This window comes from Mesocricetus auratus, unplaced genomic scaffold, assembly GCF_017639785.1.
Source record: "Mesocricetus auratus isolate SY011 unplaced genomic scaffold, BCM_Maur_2.0 Super-Scaffold_100037, whole genome shotgun sequence".
Lineage (NCBI taxonomy): Eukaryota > Metazoa > Chordata > Mammalia > Rodentia > Cricetidae > Mesocricetus > Mesocricetus auratus.
Window position 1 is genome coordinate 222,557 of NW_024429215.1, and position 18,814 is coordinate 241,370.

The 18,814-nt window shown below is 40.7% G+C and overlaps 1 protein-coding gene across 1 annotated transcript; it reads left to right on the plus strand.

The window, feature by feature from the left end:
- The first annotated feature begins 837 nt into the window (after positions 1-837).
- LOC106020764 (zinc finger protein 54-like) lies at positions 838-13,525 on the plus strand. Its single transcript, XM_040734076.1, has 4 exons — positions 838-975; positions 7,448-7,539; positions 9,526-9,652; positions 11,284-13,525. The coding sequence occupies exons 2-4, from the start codon at positions 7,510-7,512 to the stop codon at positions 13,275-13,277; spliced, it is 2,151 nt and encodes a 716-aa protein (XP_040590010.1). The 5' UTR covers positions 838-975; positions 7,448-7,509; the 3' UTR covers positions 13,278-13,525.
- The last annotated feature ends 5,289 nt before the right edge of the window (positions 13,526-18,814 follow it).

The window sequence follows — 18,814 nt, forward strand, 5'->3', positions numbered from 1 at the left end:
GTAACCTCAGACTAGCTGCAGTTACTTATTTTCTGCATCTGGGACAGCAAGAGTCTCCGAATTCAGCATTGCGTTTTCGAAATTTTGTTTATTTATTTTATGCTTTGCCTAAAACCTGAAGCCTGAGTCAGAGAAGCCAAACTTGTTTGAATCAGGAAAATGACAAGAACCCCATCTAGTGGCGAGAGTTGTTCAGCTTAGGACGAACTCAGCCATAAGCTGACCACCAACAGACACCCTGAGACTTCAAAATCCAAGTTCCTGAAATGTCTCTCCCCAAGGGACAATTGCAGCTTTTGGTTTTGGCTTGTGATGTCTGTGTTAGCGATCAGACGCTGGCATCTTAATTTAGCCAGCTATCGTTTGTTGTAAGTTGCAGCCCTGGAGTCTGGTAGTCAAGTCGGGGTTAGGCTGCCTGTGTTTTCTCTGAAGGTTTCAGAACTCACTGTGGGGTCAGACCCCGGGGTTCAGCGTCCTCCCGGATGCAGCTCTGGTCTAGGCTGCAGCAAGCATGTGTGGAGTCTGTGCAGAGCGGGTCCAGGGCAGCCTGACAGCTGCAGCTGTGGGTAAGGCGGGGGAGACCGAGTGGGAGGGGCGGGGCCGTGGGGGCGGGGATACGAAACCGGAAGCATCCATTGGGAGGATGTGAACCATTGGCTGGGTTTATGGAAGAGCGGACCGTGGGCGGGTTTCAAGCAGTGACGTAAACGGACGCTGGGACACAAAGTGAGCGCCGGGAAGTTGGAGATGATCGGAGGCCGGCAGTGACAAGTGCCCGTTCCCTGTCGTTGCCCGGGGGCCTGCACGGTGGGAACCGCGCGCTGCAGACCCGGGTGCGGGGGACACGGCGGGCGCCGCGGGGACCTGGAGACTCCGGAGCCGCAGTGTCCGCGCGGGGCGGGCGGCCTGGGAAAGTCAGCGTCAGCAGCAGCGCAGTGGCGGGAACCGCAGCCCGGCGGCCCTGGAACCTCCCAGGTCAGAGGAGCCGCGGGGCTGGGACCCGGGAGGGAGGGGACATGGGGTGCAAGCGGTTTCTCTGCTCTTCATGGGGAAGCCGGCCCCCAAATTCTGCTGTGGGTGTCTTTCCGTTGGTATATTTTAGGTACTTTATTTTTTTAATTGATGTACTGATCGCCATAATATTCTTGTGAAAATATTCTAACCGAACATTAGGATTCGTCTCTTGAGATTTGCAAGCACGCTTCTCTTTGCAATGGTGGAAACAACAAAGCTCTTGAAATTTACAGTCATCCGTACTAATTTCCATGTTACACACTTCCATATTCAAGAGAGTGGCACATTTACCTGGAGGCTTGGATTCGCAGCGAGCTTTTAGATTATAGTCATGAAAATAACACCTGCAAATTTCATTAAACCTGGATGTATGTGTTTGTGTGAGTTCAACCGCTTACTTGTGTACATTAGCTTTTAAAAGTAACCTTTTATCCACAATTAATTTTCCATCTGAGACATATGCACAGTGGGATGTAAATACAGCGTTTTGAGCAGTGTCTTTGCAAGGCCTGGTGGCACAGGCCTTTAACCAGAAGGCAAAGCCAGGTGGATCCGTTGGAAGCTGACAAGGTGTCCACAGTGACTTCAAGGACAGCCAGCACTATGCAGAAAAACGCTGTTTCAGGAGAAAATAGATAACGAAAAAGAAATGTAAATGCATTATAATATAGAATAATGTTAGAAAGCATCTTTTGAATAATTAGGATAACTCATGTATATCAGGAAAATGTCTACAATATCCCTTTGCCTCCGTGGTCCAAGGAAAGCATTCTGTTCATGGACACATGAGCAGACGGTTATTTTTTGGTTCCGGTGTTTGCTGTGTTTGAGACCTCGACTCACAGTGTTGCTCTGTCTAGCCAAACCTCACCATGTAGACCAGACACGGAGTTCCAACCAGTTCTTTCTCACAAGTGCAGAAAGAGGATGATGTAAAACTTTTTTTTTTTTTTGTGGTCTGTTGACAGTAAGTGGTGTTACTGTGGACTTCTCCCAGAAGGAGTGGCAATGCCTGGACCTTTCCATTGAGGGCATTTGCATTGGGACTAGATGTTGCAAAATGGCAGCAGTATGGTTTCTGTGTCTGTGATTCATTTACTTGCTGTCTCCCTTGCTCCTCCTCGGTATTTCTTGACAAACAGATCTGTGTGGGCTTTGAGTGAATGGCTCTCACATCCCACAGAGTAAAGTAAAACCCTCAAAGGAAAAAAGAAAATTTTCATGAGGTGTTCTCTCTTCTTCTTGTGTGTCCCTTTGGGAGGTGTAAGGATCCATCATTATTGGTCCGTGGTCATTTCAAAACCTCACTAGTGTGTGACACTCTGTTCCCAATCATTCAGTTCCATTTCTGTCCCTGAGTTTTGACTGAGCTGTGATTGGAAGTAGGATTTAAGTTACACTAACAATGCTTTCTAATTGTTTTCAGTATTCTGACAGTGCAGGAGAGTTAGGAAATCAGTTGTATAATCCGGTAATTAGTGTTCTCTTCATCTACAGAGCACAGCAATGTGTGAGAAACCCAGGGGCTTCCTGCACAATCTCTTTCTCATGTGCAGGGCTCACTGATCACGCAGACCTGCTCACCTGTGCAGCAGAACAAAGGGGCCTGGAAGGAGAGAGGAGACAGATGCTAAGGATGCAGGTGTGGGGGAGGGGTCGGTGAAGGAGAGGGAGGGGTCAGGTGATGTGGAAGTGGAACAGGAAATCAGTTTAACCACATCCTGTTTCACTAGAAATAGCACTCCAGGTTCCCAGTGAGAAAATTTTCAGGATTATCCTAATGTGGGCATGAGAACACTTTCTTCAGAACAATTGATAATGAAATCAAATAAAATTTTATTTGACTATGATTGTGAGCGATGCTGTCCTTATTCATTCACATCACAGATCATGTTTTCATACCAAGAGTGAATCATTTTCATTTATATCATTTTAATATATTATGAAAATGTTTGACAATGTCTTTAGGCTTATTTCTTGTTTTCAGAATTTTGGACCTTTGATATTCTAGCACATTCTCTCCCTGTTAGTGTTTTTTGTCTCTGTTCCTGAAAATAATGCCAACAATGTTTTGGTGAGAATCAGGAAGTATATTTACAGCCTTCTACACTCCATCTATACTGTCTCCTATTGTCAGTTGGCAATTAGGATACATATTTTTATGTTGATAAAGTAGTGGTTGTAGGTTTTCCTCCAAGACACTTGCCTTTGCTAGCCCTGGGGAAACTGTTGACTAAAGTCTTCCCACCAGCCTGGTTCCAGAGCCACATTAGTCCCAAATGAACACACAGGAGCCTATATTAATTATGAAGCTGTTGGCCGTTTACTTGGTTTCTTACTGGCTATCTCTGACTTAAGTATTTACTGCATAATTGTTAATCTAAGTATTCCTCTTACCAGAGAAAGGGTCCGGACCTTTTACTCCTCTGGAGGCTACATTGTGACTCTCTGTGTTTCTCTTTCCCAGAATCCTCCTGGACTCCTAGTCCCACCTATCTTGCTTCCCTGTTGGCCAACAGTGCTTTATTCAACAACCAATAAGAGACAGATTTCAGAATGACATCTCCCATCATCTCCTCTTTTCTGTCTAAACAAAAGAAAGGTTTTAACTTTAACATAAGTCAAATTATATGTAACAGAACAGTTATCAAGTAAGAACATAGTTACAATATTTTATCCATTAACATTTAGTAAGATTTAAAGAAAGTATCATCTATCCTATCTTTGTGAGTCTAAAGTCTTATACGTAGCTCATCTTTTATCATAACTAAAGAAAACTAAAACTACAACTATCTGTCTTCAACTCCATCAAAGACCACAGATGGATAATATATAAACACTAGGATTGACAGAGACATCTCACTACCTGGACAGTCACCGGAAGTTCCTCTGTAATGTTGGGGCATCCATCTTCAGCCCATAGACCGGAAGACTGCTGAACAAAGCAGGAAACTTCAAACTGTCCATCTGCATTTGCAGTCTGTCATTCATTTTTTTGGGTCCTGCAGAATGTCTGGTAGACTCTTCCATGAAGCAGGAACCCGGAAGGACGGTTTGAGTTCAGCAGTCACATTCCTATGGGTCCTGCATATCCAGTTTATACAGCAAAAGTCAAATGGCCCAGGCAAGAGCAGTTTCTTGCCCAAATGGCTAATCTTGCCATGTTGAAAGCAAACTTCATAACAAGTTTCTTTGATGCCCATCTTCCTCTCAAACGTAATTGATGTGCCAGGAGCCGACATTTCTCATTGTCAAGAAAAACCCTAAACCATTTTAAATACCTTTTTCTGAAGGTTTTTGAAAGGTTTGAAGACTGTCTATCTATCTCAAATATATCTCTATATCTAGAAAACTTAACTTACCTACCTATAAGTTCTGACTATTATAAGAAACTATCTATAGTTTGTATTTAATTATGCATTACACTTTAAAAGATCAGTATAAGTGCAATACTTAATCAAGAGGAGAAATATACACATTACAAAATTGACTTTAAATTTGTATCAATAAGTGAAAACCCATACCCATGCAAAGTATTCATTTCCATACCATAATTTCCCTTTTTACCATTAAAAAGAGATTGGTTGTGATCATTAACCAATTATAAGCAACCCCATTTAAATGAAAACAAAGATTTATAAATAATATGGGAATTTGGATGTCGCTCATTCCAAACTTCTTCCTGCTGATAGGGGATGCTGTTCATACCATGGGGATCATGACAAAACTCAGAAACCTGTGTAAGTCCTTAATTTCGGTGACTATAAGGCTGCATCATCTTAACTGTCTTAATTCTTGGAACACCTGGCCCACTGCTTCCCGGGTTCTTGGTTCATCAAACCACAGAAGCCTGGAAGGAATCCACAGCTTTCCATTTTCTGTGGAAACATGAACAAAAACGTTTTTCCCAAGTAACTGGTCTTTATATTTAAAGTTAGAAGTCAAAGCATTTTTGAAATATATAAGTTGAATTAATTCAGCAGCATTTATAATCAAGTATACTTTAGCAATTTTCCCTTCTCTGGCAATCAAAAAACTGAATAACACAATAGCATACAGTATCCAGACTCTGTGTATTTTCCATCTTTACATGGCTTATTTATTTATCTATTATTATTACTCTATTTGTTTTACTTTTATTTATTTATTTCTCTGAGACAGGGTTTCTCTGGAAATCTGCCTGCCTCTGCCTCTGGAGCAAATGTGCCACCACAGCCGACTTCTCTATTTATTTACCACTATGTCGTTTCTTTTTCTTTACCAATCCTACGTATATTTTTAAACACACTGTAAACCTTTAGAGGTTTTTCTTCATCTGAATCTGACTTTACTGTAAATCTTTATGTTTTTAGGCCATGTGTCTTATCTGCTAAAAAGCATGGCCATTTTTCCAAGATGGCGGGCGTAAGTTTGCCTCCAGCTCACCGCCTCAGTCTATCCTGACATCCAGCAGCATAGTGCCAGCTTGGAGATGTGGTCACTGCCACTTCTAGCTGTAGATACATACTTTTCAATTGTTAGCAGAGCCTCCTAAAAGAACCTTGCTGGGTTTTTTTGTTTTGTTTTGTTTTGTTTTGCTTATGTTGAGTCAGGAAGACTCCCTTAAGCAAGCCCTGTGAGTCTCTGCTTGTCACTAGCAAAACAGAGCCCACCTGAGAAAAATGCTGCTACCAAGAAGCTGTGCCTCTCTCCGTTCTTTTGTTTCTAAAATTCCTTTTAAGCTCTTGTCATTCTACATGGAAATTCAATCCTACTCCTGACAACCAAAACTGGCTAGCTTTCCAGTACCAGGCATGTTCTCCCTCTTGTTGGGAGTGTCTAAATCCAACTAGAAGCTGTTGGATACCACCAAGGTATATGTGCCACTCTTGCACCCTTAAGGATATCATGAAGTGCAGATCACTGTTGTGGTTCACAGGTGTCATATCTGGGTAGGACTGTTGTTTGGCTCCCTCCTTTGGAAGCTTGCATGTTGCCTTATATGCCATGAAACCTAGTCCCCAGGAAGGAAGTTTTAAGATCAATTTCATCCCGAGTCCTTTGGCATTTGTGTCTGAGATGTCTGGCTTCTTCAGCACTAGGGACTCTCATTCTGCGCTGGGAGGCAACCATGGGCAACAGCAATACCCTGTAATATTTGGAAGTCTCTTGCACAACTGTGACCAAAAACTTCAAAGCAGGCTTGTGTGGGTTGTTTGTTAGAAAATCCATGGCTCCTGTGAAGAGCATCATCAGCTGAGATGGGAAATTATCATTTATACTCTAACTTAACTGCTTACAGAGACTTAGGCATTTTTTTTTGGTGGGTGGATAATAGCTAAGCAATAGATGGATTCCTTATGAATTTTCCAGATATCCTTACTGTTATTTTACCCTCCCCCTTCAGTGTTTATACCTGTCCCTTCTCCATAATTAAATCCTCACCCTTATTTTTCGTTTCCCCCTTCACATCACTTGTCCCCTGTAACTCTTGTCACTGTTACTCCCACAAACTCCACGGTACTGTCTTGTTTTCTGGTGACTGCAGTCTCTCCAGGTTGTGTACTCACATCTGAAGATTTGGAGCTAGGACCTTCCTACGAGAGAGAACATGCGTTGTCTGTCTTTCTGGTCTGAGTTACTTCACTCAATGTGATCTTTTTAAAGACAACCTGTCTGCCTGCAAAGATCATGATTTTAAGCATCTTTACAACTTAATAATATTTATAGTGTACATGTACCACACTTTCACTGTTATTTGACGGCTGAAAGATATTTAGGTTGTTTCCATTTTGTAGCTATTGTGAGCAAGTATCTGTGGAAAAAGATGTCGAGTACTTTGAGGAATGGAACAGCTGGGTCATATGCTGAATTTATTTAACTTGAGGGTTTGTTTATTTAATTGAGGATTCACTATTTTGATTTCCATGTGACTAGTTTTTTCGTTCTTGGCGTTTTTATTTCCTGTTGCTTTGTTTTTATGTTGTGGATGGTTAAACTGTTGGTAGTATTCTTTATTCCTTTTGAGAAATGGTGGTTTGCTGTCTTGCTCATGGATGATTTCTTCCCAATTCTGTATTTCTCTGCTCTTCACATGAAACTTATTTCCCATGTTCTCATGGATGATTTCTCTGACTCTCCTGTGTATGTTTTCCCTCTAATTTATTATCTGCACTGGTGCATTAGTAAAATCAATGGTATTGGTTGGTGACTGTCTTGAAATGCACTTATGTCTTCATCAAACTTAAGGAAATAGTTTTCTTTGTGCTTGATGTTGACTCTGTCTTCAAGATTCAAATGTCTTTCTATGCTCTCTTGTCTTTGGGATCATTGACTAGACACCTAGTGGTATATTTTCGCTTGGGTCCTTTCATGTTGTTTGACATTGTTCTTTAACAGCTTTCAGTATTAACTTTAACTCTTCCTTTTTGACCCTTTTTTTAATCTCCCAAAGGAAAGCAAGCCATTTGTTCTTTGTTCCTGAAAGAGAAACTCACAGAAGAGAAACAATAAGAAATGGCTGATTCTCCAGTAAGCATGTCTCAGGTTTGTGGCCCTTCCCACTCTTTATATAAATATATTATACTTTGATATATTAAAAGCCTTTAACTTTCTGCTTCTGATAATTTTTAAAATTTTATTATGATCAATTCTGCAAACAGACAACAACAGAATCACACACTTTAATTACACAGGCCCAAAGACTATACAACTGGATGTACTTTTATACAGGTAGAATCATCATGGGAAAAATAAGCTCTGAAACCTCACATGGATTTTATATTTTCACAATCGAATATATTTTGATTTACTTACCCACCACCCAAACCCCAAAAACCTTTTTGGCAGAATTAGAACTAGAAAAGCACTTAGCTTTTCCATAACTGGTGTTCATTACCTGCATTCAGTCCCTGATAATTTAACCCTTCTTGTTCTCTTTTCTCCGTGGTATACTGTACCTGCATATACATTGTTTTTATATACATATATTATTGGGTAGATTCTGCATATAAGTGAAAATGGATTGTCTTCTTTCTAAAAATATATGACCACATTTAATATTACATATTTTGGGCCTGTCAATTTTCCTGCAAATTTTTATTGTATTTTTCTCTTCAGGTGAACAGTTTTTGTATAAAACTTTAAAAAATAATAATTCTTTAAACTTCTATTTTATACAATTTTCATTATCCTTTCATCTGTTGATAGATAATTAGTTTGATTCCAATTCTTTTAATTTGGTGATTAAACCAGCAATAAACATGTGGTATAAATATCTCTGTAATGGGCCGTGTTGTTCTCTGGGTATATGGCCAGGAATGAAAGAGCTGAGTCATATGTTAGTTCTGTCTTCAATTTTTTCAATAATCTCCAACTGATTCCTACAATAATGGCTGTGTTAATTTGCACTCTCCCCTTCATCAGCAGGGAATAACACTTCCTTTCTCTCCATATCCCCTCTGACATTTGTTGTTAGGTTAGTTGATGACAGCCATTCTGTCTGGGGTCAGACTGTATTTTGAGGTAGTCTTAATTTGTGTTTCCACAGTTGCCTTTTTGGCATCCTGAGTGATTTTGCAATGTTTATTGGCCATTTGAGTTTCTGTCTATGAAAAATGTCTATTTAGTCCATTTGTTCATTTGCAGTTTTATTTCTTCAGTATTTAACTAAGTTATTTTTTGGTAAATTTTTGCTATGAACCTTAATCAAAGTGTCACTGGTACAGATTCATTTCACTCTACTTTGAACATTTTTTGATGTATGTTTTGGACTTCCCTCAATTTCTACTACTATTTGAGAGTGATGTGAAAGTCTGTAAAACTTCTGAAATTGTTATTTGTCTTTGTTGGATTATGCATATTCTTAGGGAAAATATTAATTATATCAAATATGGCTGATACACATTTTTCTATCTGTTAGTAGTGGTCCTAATCTCATAAAATTAATTCCACATACTACTTATCTGTCAGTGGTAAAATAGACAATATGTAGTACTGTTACAATCCTTGCTACTATGGAAAAAACCAAAATTCTTGTCTATAAAATCAGCATATATTCTATTTTCCATACCTACCCCTTTGATATGTAATGGTGTGCCACTGGATCTCAAGTTTAAACATTCCAGCTGAGAGTGTTAGAATATAGTCATGTAAGGCCCAAGATAACACACAGGATTTATATATGTCAATGTTTTAGCATGATCTACAGGTACAGCATTTAAAGTACATTTCCTCATCATGAATTTTCCTTCTGAGACATGTACACTGTGATCCTGTGGGACATAAACACAGCATATATAGCAGATACATAACTGTGTCCAGACCTTAAATGTATTTCCTGTTTCACGTATACTGCTTGTAAGACTATTGTGTCCTTCTATTTTCTCAGAGTTAGAACATCCATGATAGAATGTGACTGTATTGGAAATCATCTTTTTGAGTAATTATCTTAGGTCATCGTCATTCCATCTCCTTATATCCAGGAAAACACTTCCAGGTAGCACTTGGTCAACCCATACTTTTTTATTTCAGGGTCTGTTGACATTCATGGATGTAGCTGTGTACTTCCCACAGGAGGAGTGGGAATGCCTGGACTCTGCTCAGAGGGCTTTGTGCATTGATGTCATGTTGGAGAATTATAGCAACCTTGTCTTTGTGGGTAAGAAAAATTTGATTGTAGAATTCCTAACCCATCTTTTGTTTGTTATAACTTCTTAGGATGTAAAATCTGTAGAGGCATTCTCAGAAATCCAACAGAAGATAAGGCAACGTGTAGTAGCAGGAAAGAACTTTTTCATGCTATTTAGTTGTCTCTTTCCATTTCCATTTCAGAGCTGTCATCTACTCTTCGTTTGGGTTCCAAGGTTCACCCATAAAACAGTAGCATACAATATTTCCACTCATATCTTAAAGCCCTATGTCTGTTATTGCAGTTGTCATAGTTTATTTGTGAGAAAATTTTAAGATATACAAACCAAAAATACTGAATATACTCAAGAATTTGATAAAAAGTATCAATAGGGAATCCTTGACTAACCTCCTCTGCTCCTCTTTTCTTGTACTGAGTGAAGTACTGTGTTAGACTTCTGTATTCTTTCTAAGTGTTCGACCATGGGTCATGGGCTGCCTGAAAGAACATATGGCTTATTGCATGAAAGGGATTTGGGGTAACCTGTCTAGAAAGAATGAGATTACCCTGGAATGTGGAGAGGAGAGAACCCCTACTAGGATGAGCTAATGAGTGAGCAAGGGAACAGTGAAGGCATCAGGTGAATGAGAAAGCCAGACCTCAGAATGGTTTTTTGCAATGTGCTCTTGAATGGATCCCTGATCATCTAACTTAGTGTAGTGTCCTGGCCCCAAAATGCAACCTGTCTGCTGTGATAACTGCAACAAGGCATCATATGTTTTAGTGATATAATACTATTACAAAATGCGGTTTTATTTGACTGTGCTGAAACTGGATTGGAATAATTTGACAAAATTTTAAGTCTAAAGTGAGTCCATGGAGTAGGATTATTCTGTAATTGCCCTTCCTTGTTTGCATATCTTCATACTACATCCTTCAGTTTTCTTCCCCTTGCTAAGTACACAGACATCCTTCTGGGAAATAATCTCAGGCGTCAGTGTACAGAGTGGGCCTGAGAGCAGACCTGTGAGGAAAGTTAAGAGGACAGCAGTGTGTGGATCTCAGACAGTGGAGGACAGAAGAAAAAGCTGCCCATGACAGCCCTGCCTCATATGATGTAGACCCTCTGATGTCTGGAAGAATGCTCTGTTTGCATCCATTACTATTGAGGACTGTAATGTGTTTTTCTAGAGAGAAACATAAACACTTCGATGCTTTTAAGTAAGACTTTAATCTTTAAAGGTATTGGGTATTTTGAAGAGTACTCTTCATTGCCTATCACCTATTATAAATCCTGTGTACCTGGTATTGGATTAAACTCTTCATCAGTATGCAAGAAGAAACATCTAAAGATAGAGACATGTATTCTAAATATAATCATTCATTGAGTTCTATCCCAAAGCTAATTCATGAACGTCAATTATTTCATCCATCTTTTTCCCAGATAGAGATTTTTGAGAAGGATGAAATATGTATTATAACTCACTGGCCTTTGAAGGCTATCATGCTGTATTTGTGAGACTCTATACAGTTACAGTGGATAAAAACTGTTACTGGATTCTCTAATCTAAATAGGTCCATGTTCACTCATGTTAAATGGCAATTTAGGGAGACAGTCTTTTATCACAAGCCCTGTTAATCTGAATTATACTCATTTGCAGAGAACTATTGCAGATGTGATCTTGTCCATCACCATGTGAATACTGAAAAGGAGTCTTGTCAGTGTGATGAGCTTGACAAAGTGTTTCATGACCCCTCCACATGTGCACTTCATAGAAAAAGTGAAACTACAGAAAACTCTAATGACTACACATGCAGTAGTCACAGGGATGCCTCTGTTGACTCATCAAACCCAGACAGACATGAAAGCATGCACACTGGAGAAGAACCTTGTCAATCTAAAGACTGTGAGAAATCTTTAAATCTATGTTCAGGCATTACTCAAGATCAGAGAGTCTACACTGCAAAGAAAGAGCACAGGCAGGAAGAATATGATGACTATTTCAGCTATGCATACGCTTTTTTTCAACAACCAATCTACATTGGAGAGAAACCACATCAATGTGGGAAATGTGGGAAATACTTTAGTACTACTTCAAGCCTCAGCGAACATGAGAGAATTCATACTGGAATTAAACCTTACAAGTGTAACAATTGTGAAAAATCCTTTACCCAACGTTCAAGTCTTAAAACACATCAAAGACTTCATACTGGAGAGAAACCTTACAAATGCAAAGAATGTGACAAATCCTTTGCCCACTATTCCAATTTCAGAAGACATCAGAAAATTCATGCTGCTGGGAGACACTATAGTTGTCAACAATGTGGCAAGGTCTTTCATCAGCTTTCACAATTTGAAAGCCATTACAGACTCCATACTGGAGAGAAGCCTTACAAGTGCAATGAGTGTGACAGGTCCTTTCCCCACTATACATCATTGAGAAAGCATCAGAAAACTCATTCTCTCGAGAAATTACACAAGTGCGAAGAATGTGGTAAGTCCTTTCTTGAATTATCACTTCTTAACAGGCATTACAGGATCCATACTGGTGAAAAGCCTTACAGATGTAAGGTATGTGACAAATCGTTTACCTGGAACTCATACCTTTCCAGACATCAGAAAATTCATACTGGGGAGAAACCTTACAAATGTAAGGAATGTGACAAATCCTTTCCCGAAATCTCATATCTTAGAAGACATCAGAGAGTTCACACTGGAGAGAAACTTTACAGATGTAAGGAATGTGAGAAGTCTTTTACTAGCTCCTCGTATCTTAGATCACATCAGAAAATTCATACTGGAGAGAAACTTCCTAAATGCAAAGAGTGTGATGTATCCTTTATTCATATGGCAAATCTTAGAAAGCATCAGAGAGTTCATACTGGAAAGAGACCTTATACTTGTAAGGAATGTGACAAATCCTTTTCCTGGGACTCACAACTTAGAACACATCAGAGAATTCATACTGGAGAGAGACCTTACAATTGTGAGGAATGTGACAAATCCTTTGCCCATTCTTATGGTTTAAGGAAACATCAGAAAATTCATACTGGAGAGAAACTTTATAGATGCAAAGACTGCGACGTATCCTTTATTCATATTGAAAGTCTTAAAATACATCAGAGAGTTCATACTGGAGAGAGACCTTACAGTTGTCAGGAATGTGACAAATCCTTTACCACTTGCTCACATCTTAGAAGACATCAGAGAGTTCATACTGGAGAGAGACCTTACAGTTGTAAGGAATGTGACAAATCTTTTACTAGGTGGGAACATCTTAGAACACATCAGAAAATTCATGCTGGAGAAAATCCTTACAAATGTAAAGACTGTGATAAGTCTTTTAGTGACTATACAATACTTAGAACACATCAAAGCATTCATGCTGGAGAGAGGCCTTACAGTTGTCAGGAGTGTGACAAATCCTTCACCACTTGCTCACGTCTTAGGAAACATCAGAGAGTTCATACTGGAGAGAGACCTTACAGTTGTCAGGAATGTGACAAATCCTTTACCAGTTGCACAGATCTTAGAAGACATCACAGAGTTCATACCGGAGAGAGACCTTACAGTTGTCAGGAATGTGACAAGTCTTTTACTAGGTATGAACATCTTAGGACACATCAGAAAATTCATACTGGAAAGAAACCTTAAAAATGCAAAGACTGGACATATCCTTACCCATATTACAAGTCTTAGGGGACATTAGAAAATTCATACTAGAGAGAAAAATCACCATTGTAAATAATGTGACATACCATTTTCCTGTATTCTCTGCTTACAATTCACAACAGTATATATAATAGAAACATAAAATAAGAAACTTATGAAAACCTGTAATGAGGTTTAAATCTTAGCAAATATCACAGAGTTCATGCCAAAATAAAACCCTCCAAATGTTACTGTGGTAAAATCTTATTTCTTTTCATGTGTATGGATGCTTTGCCTGCTGGTTCTGCTGTGCACTCTATGTAGCCCTCTATGTGCGCTCTATGTGCAGGTGGAGGCCAGAGGACCATCGATTCCCTGAAGCTGGAGTTCCAGACAATTGTGAGCTGCTGTCTTTTGGGAATTGAACCCCGAGTCCTCCGAAAGAGCAGCCAATCCTAAATGGTATCTCCAGCCCCTGGGAAAAGCTGTCATAAAAACATTTCTCTTGTTCAACTTCCAAAGATTCATAGCAGTGCCAGGCATGATGGTACAAGCCTTCAATCCGTCACTCAGGAGACAAGGGTTGGAGCAATCTCTGAGTTTGAGGGCATCCTGATCTATATAATGAGTTCCATGACAACAAGGATTACACGAACCCTGTCTCAACAAAAAAAAATCATAATGAGGACAAAATAAACTAACATAAAAATGTGGAAAGGCGTGAGTTTTGTCTCTAAGTTTGCTGTGCATCACAAAATTCATGCTCCTGACCATCCGTATGAAAGCATACTTTTATAATTCTCTTTGTTGGAAGTTCCCTCCTTGAAATGCATTATTAGATTTAACAGATTCTTTGTGTAGTTCCGAAATTGTACGCATAAAAAAATTTTGTGGGTGACCACACGAGAACCGCCCCACTGATGCCATTTAAATGATGACATACAAAAGGACTTGGGTGGAGGGGATTTTTATTAGGGGAAAGTGAACGAGAAAAGTGGAGGGAAGAGAGGAAACCGACCTCTAGGGACAGGATCCTCAGAAGAGAGAGGGAGGTAGGTAGACAAGCTCAGAAAGATGGGAGGTGAGGTGGGCAGGGCCATTTAAAACGGAAAGTAGTGAATGTGCACAGGCGGTGCTCTTAGTGACTGGAGCTGAGGGCGTATCCTGTCAGAATCCCAAGGGGCAGGTCAGTATAGATGCCCGAATACCAACACCCATTCCGGTGGGAGGGGGGGCTGCGGTGGTATGGAAGGGTTGAGTAGGATTAGTAGGCCTGGAAGTGATGGGGGCTGTGAGGGCATCCAGGACGCTGGAGTCACCTGGTTCCTTCTGAGGAAGCTAGGCTGCTCGGCTTGTCAGGAGACTCACAAGCGGTCTGATTAGCCCTGTCACTGACTGTCTCACTCCAGGTTCACTGGATGAGGCCAGCATGTGTGCCCTGACTGCTGCGTGTCCATTGCGGTTGCCCAGCACCCACAAGCGACGGCTGCTCCTTGCCAGGTTCCCCGTGCCCAGCACAGAACTCGGGCAGGTGCCTGGGCACCTCATTGAAGGCTGCAGGGCCCTTACCGGGGATGGATCAAGGAGGAAGAGGAAGACAAGCCAGGGTCTTGAGTCCCTGCGTACTTTACGGTGAATAGTGGGAGCTTGCACATAGTAGGTTCTTAATCTTCTAAACAGTGGATGACGTGGGGAAAATGTGGAACAACTTGAAACACTGGTGCCAGGTTCTATTTAGCCATGAGGGAGGAAGCATCACTAAATAGTGTGGATGTGAACTCCAGCAGGTGTCTGTCTGACCAAGAGAAAAGCATCAGTCTGGGAGAGTCCACTCCCCAGCAGCAGAGCAGTCCCTTAAGAGAAAACATTGCCTTGCAGTCAGGACTCAACCCTTCAAAGACCTTCTCGAGACAAAAGCAAAACTATGCCATAGAGATCGCTTAGGTTGTTGAAGTAAACATTGAGAAGGACTCATGTGCTACCCCGGGAGCAAGGCTTGTGCAAAGACATTCCTACTATTGGCATGCCACGTTGTGAGGGAGGAAGAAACATTCCTATCCTACAAACACACAGAGTTGATTGAATATTGAGAAAATGTTTGGTCAAACTGGAAGTGGCCTTCAAAGTCAAGAGAGGCGCTATGGAGTTATGTCCATCAAAGATATGGACCGTGTTTCCAGCCCTGCAGTCTGGAGCCCCTCTCTGAGGCTGAGGCTCCAGGACACTGGGTTTGTGTTTCTCTGTGAGACCTTACAGCAAGCAGTCAATGCCTCTCTTTCCAATAAAAGAAAAATCATCTTTCTCGATTAATGCTGGAGAAATGCCCTTTTTCTGCTGGCTCAGATTTAGCACAAGTATGGCATTTGATTAAACAGCATACAGCTCCTGTGAGCCATCATTCAACGTTTTTGATTCCTTACTAGTGTCTCCAGAAGATGAAGAGGATAGGCTCTGAGACAGAAGATGGCTTGGTGTCAAGGAAGGGGTGGACCCCCCTCCCAAGCAGCAAGTACATATATTTGAAGCTACTGCACTGATCAATGCATTATATAAACTGGGGCCAAAGTTAGCCAATTGGGATAACAGAAATAAATGGAGATTGTTCAGTAGTGCCACAAATGAGTTATGACTCAGAAGAGGATTCAACCACTCTGTGCCTTGAATCACAGAGACAGAGCAGCACCAGCTGTCCTGGGACAGCCACTTGCACCTTAGCAGACAGGAGCTTGGAAAGTTCATGTGCAGATCTATTACACCCACTGTTTTGTGCCACGTTTGCTTCCAGAACACAGGGAATCCCAGTTATTGGGGTGTGATGGGCCAATAGGAAGCAGAAGCTATTCTGCAAGGGAGACCTGAAGACGGTTTTGCTCAAGAACTCTGATCAGGAGGACTACCTCGTCTTCAGGTGCTTCTGCCTCCTCAACACGTTTACAAATGATCTTTTGGTTGGAAGTCACAACTTCAGTCTAGGCCACACCTCCCGGAAGCTTACAAAAGGACAGAGAAGAATAATCTATTTTGCTCATTGTCTGCTTGCTGGCTCATTTCTTTGCTAGTACATCCACTGAAGCCTATTTCTTTAGAACTCGAGCATTTGAGAGATATTTGAAAACCAGTCAAATAATCGAACATTGTAGATATAGCAACTAAGCTAGCTATCAATTGTATTAGCTGCACAGCAGCCTGTAAGCCATTCCAATCAATCCCCTGTCTGTCTCTGTCTCTGTCTCTGTCTCTCTCTCTGTATATATGTATATATATATATATGTGTGTGTATGTATATATGTATATATACACATACAGAATGAACACACACATCCATATATATACATATATGTATATATATAGAGAGAGAGAGAGAGATTCTATAAATTCTATTGCTCTAAAGAACCATATCTATATAGATTTTGAACCAGAAGTGACTCTAGAACTATGTATGGACTATGAGTCCAGCTCCAGCCCCTACCCAGGGTTCCAAAGGTGAAACACTTTTCAGGAATAAAGGAGGGGGTACATATTTCTTAGTAACTTCACACACAATATGAGGGTCATGCTCTTTATTTCATTTGTTCTTTATTATTCTATTTCTACTCTAATAATCATGCCCTGCTTCTAACTTATTTTTCTTTGCTCCTTCTTTTAGCTTCTAATTTCAAAACTCTGCTCCTTCAGGAGCCTTGAAGTGATAAAGAAATATCTCTCATTGGTCAAAAACACATTCCTAGAGCAAGTGATAAGGATATGATCCATTTCCATGGCAACACAATTATACAAGGCCATAGGAGCACGACCATTACCAGACAGGGACCACAGTGTCCAATCACAGCCTTGAGACACAAATCTGTTGTGAGTAGACAGGCAGGTGAAAAATTGGTACGATTTACTTAGTAACCTTGGTTGGACTTCTGTAGCTCTGAACTTGTACATATCTGGAAGGATTTAAATTTATGATTTATTTACAAAAGGCCTTTAGACTAGTTTCAACTTTCTCTGAGGCGAGAGTGAACTAATTATTTGAAGTTAGTCTGAGCAAGAGAACAAGGCAGACTGTTAAGTGTTCACAGTTCTTGTGGGATAAATAGATCTGGTTATGAGGCTTATTCCAGTATATATTCTATACATCAAAAATTACATAGCTAAATAAAAAGTCTTCTGCACCATTCACAGATATATGTGCCCAGTAGATGAAATATTTATTTATATGAGATAAACAAGCAGTGGGAAATACCAAAAGCTGTTGTTGATGGGGGATGTCTTTCTGTATGTGTGCCCCGACCCAAAGGACACTCAATATGGGTCTGGTGGACACCTAGGGAAAATATGGGGGGCAGGGGATACAAAGACGGACGCCAAGACAAGAGTCTGATCAAGGCGACAACGTTATTCATCCCAAAGGGATTTATATAGAGGAAGGGAAGAGGGGAAGGAATGGGGGATGTGCTGTAGCTGCGATGAACCTGGCGGAGCAGAAGGTCAGTGGGATGGGTAGGGCATCCTGTGTCCTCTGGTAACCTAACTGCAGACTCTAACTTTATCTTTCATACTCCACCTTCTATTAAGCCTATGCCCTAGATAAGCCGCAGGTCTGTTTCTGGAATTTGGCAGGTAGCAGGGTAGTCCCGAGTCACGTACTTTCTATGAGGGTCTTTTCTTATGAGTACATGAGGCAGCCGTACCTGGTTGATGGCCGGAGGTCCCTGGCATATGTGTTTCTCTTATTGGTTGATGAACAAAGCACTGTTAAGCCAATAAGGCAGGAAGATAGGAAGGACTAGGAGATGAGAATTCTGGGAAAGGTAGGCAGGATCCTGCCAGAGTTGCAATGTTGCCAGAGGAGTAAGCCACAGCTTCATGGAAATACATAGATTTATAGAAATGGATTAATAATTAAGACAGAACTGGCCAATAAGAAGCGCTAGTCATCAGCCAATAGTTTTATAATTAATACAGCATCTGTGAACTCATTTGGGATTCTCAAGGTTGGTGGGACCCTGCTGAGACAAAGAGCCTCCCATTATAAAATGGAGCTAATATGGGTTGCACAATTTTTCACGTGAAACCTGACAAAAGCATAAAAAGGAATTCTAAAAAAAAAAAATAGTGACAAGCACAGCTTCTGGGTAGCAACATTTTCTCCAGTGGGCTCTGTTTGAGACAAGCAGAAGTTGGAAGCTCCTTTAAGGGAGGTTTCCTGATACAGCATAAGGGGCAAAAAAAAACCCTGCAGGGCTCTTTTAAGATGCCCTGCTACCAAAGAAAACTAGTGTGTATGAGAAGCTGGCGGAAGCAGTGACCAGCATGCTGTATGGCAGATTTAGCATTTACTCATAAAGGTTTAAGAGTGGAGGCAGTGAGCACAGCCCCCAGTGCTGGCAGTAAACTTATCCCCGCCATGTTGGAAATCCAGCAGCTAAAACATCCTAGCAATGCTGCTTAGCAGACAAAAGACTCATGGTTAGAAAAAGATAGAGATATGCAATAAAGACAGATTCAGAGGGAGGAAAAAAAAACCTCCTGAGGGTTTGCAGTGTGTTTAA

Bases quoted from the DNA above. Each gene is read 5' to 3' on its own strand.
- LOC106020764 (XM_040734076.1), top strand. From the start codon at position 7,510: ATGGCTGATTCTCCAGTAAGCATGTCTCAG. The intron at 7,540-9,525 runs GTTTGTGGCCCT...TTTTTATTTCAG, and splicing joins CTCCAGTAAGCATGTCTCAG to GGTCTGTTGACATTCATGGA. The intron at 9,653-11,283 runs GTAAGAAAAATT...ACTCATTTGCAG, and splicing joins TAGCAACCTTGTCTTTGTGG to AGAACTATTGCAGATGTGAT.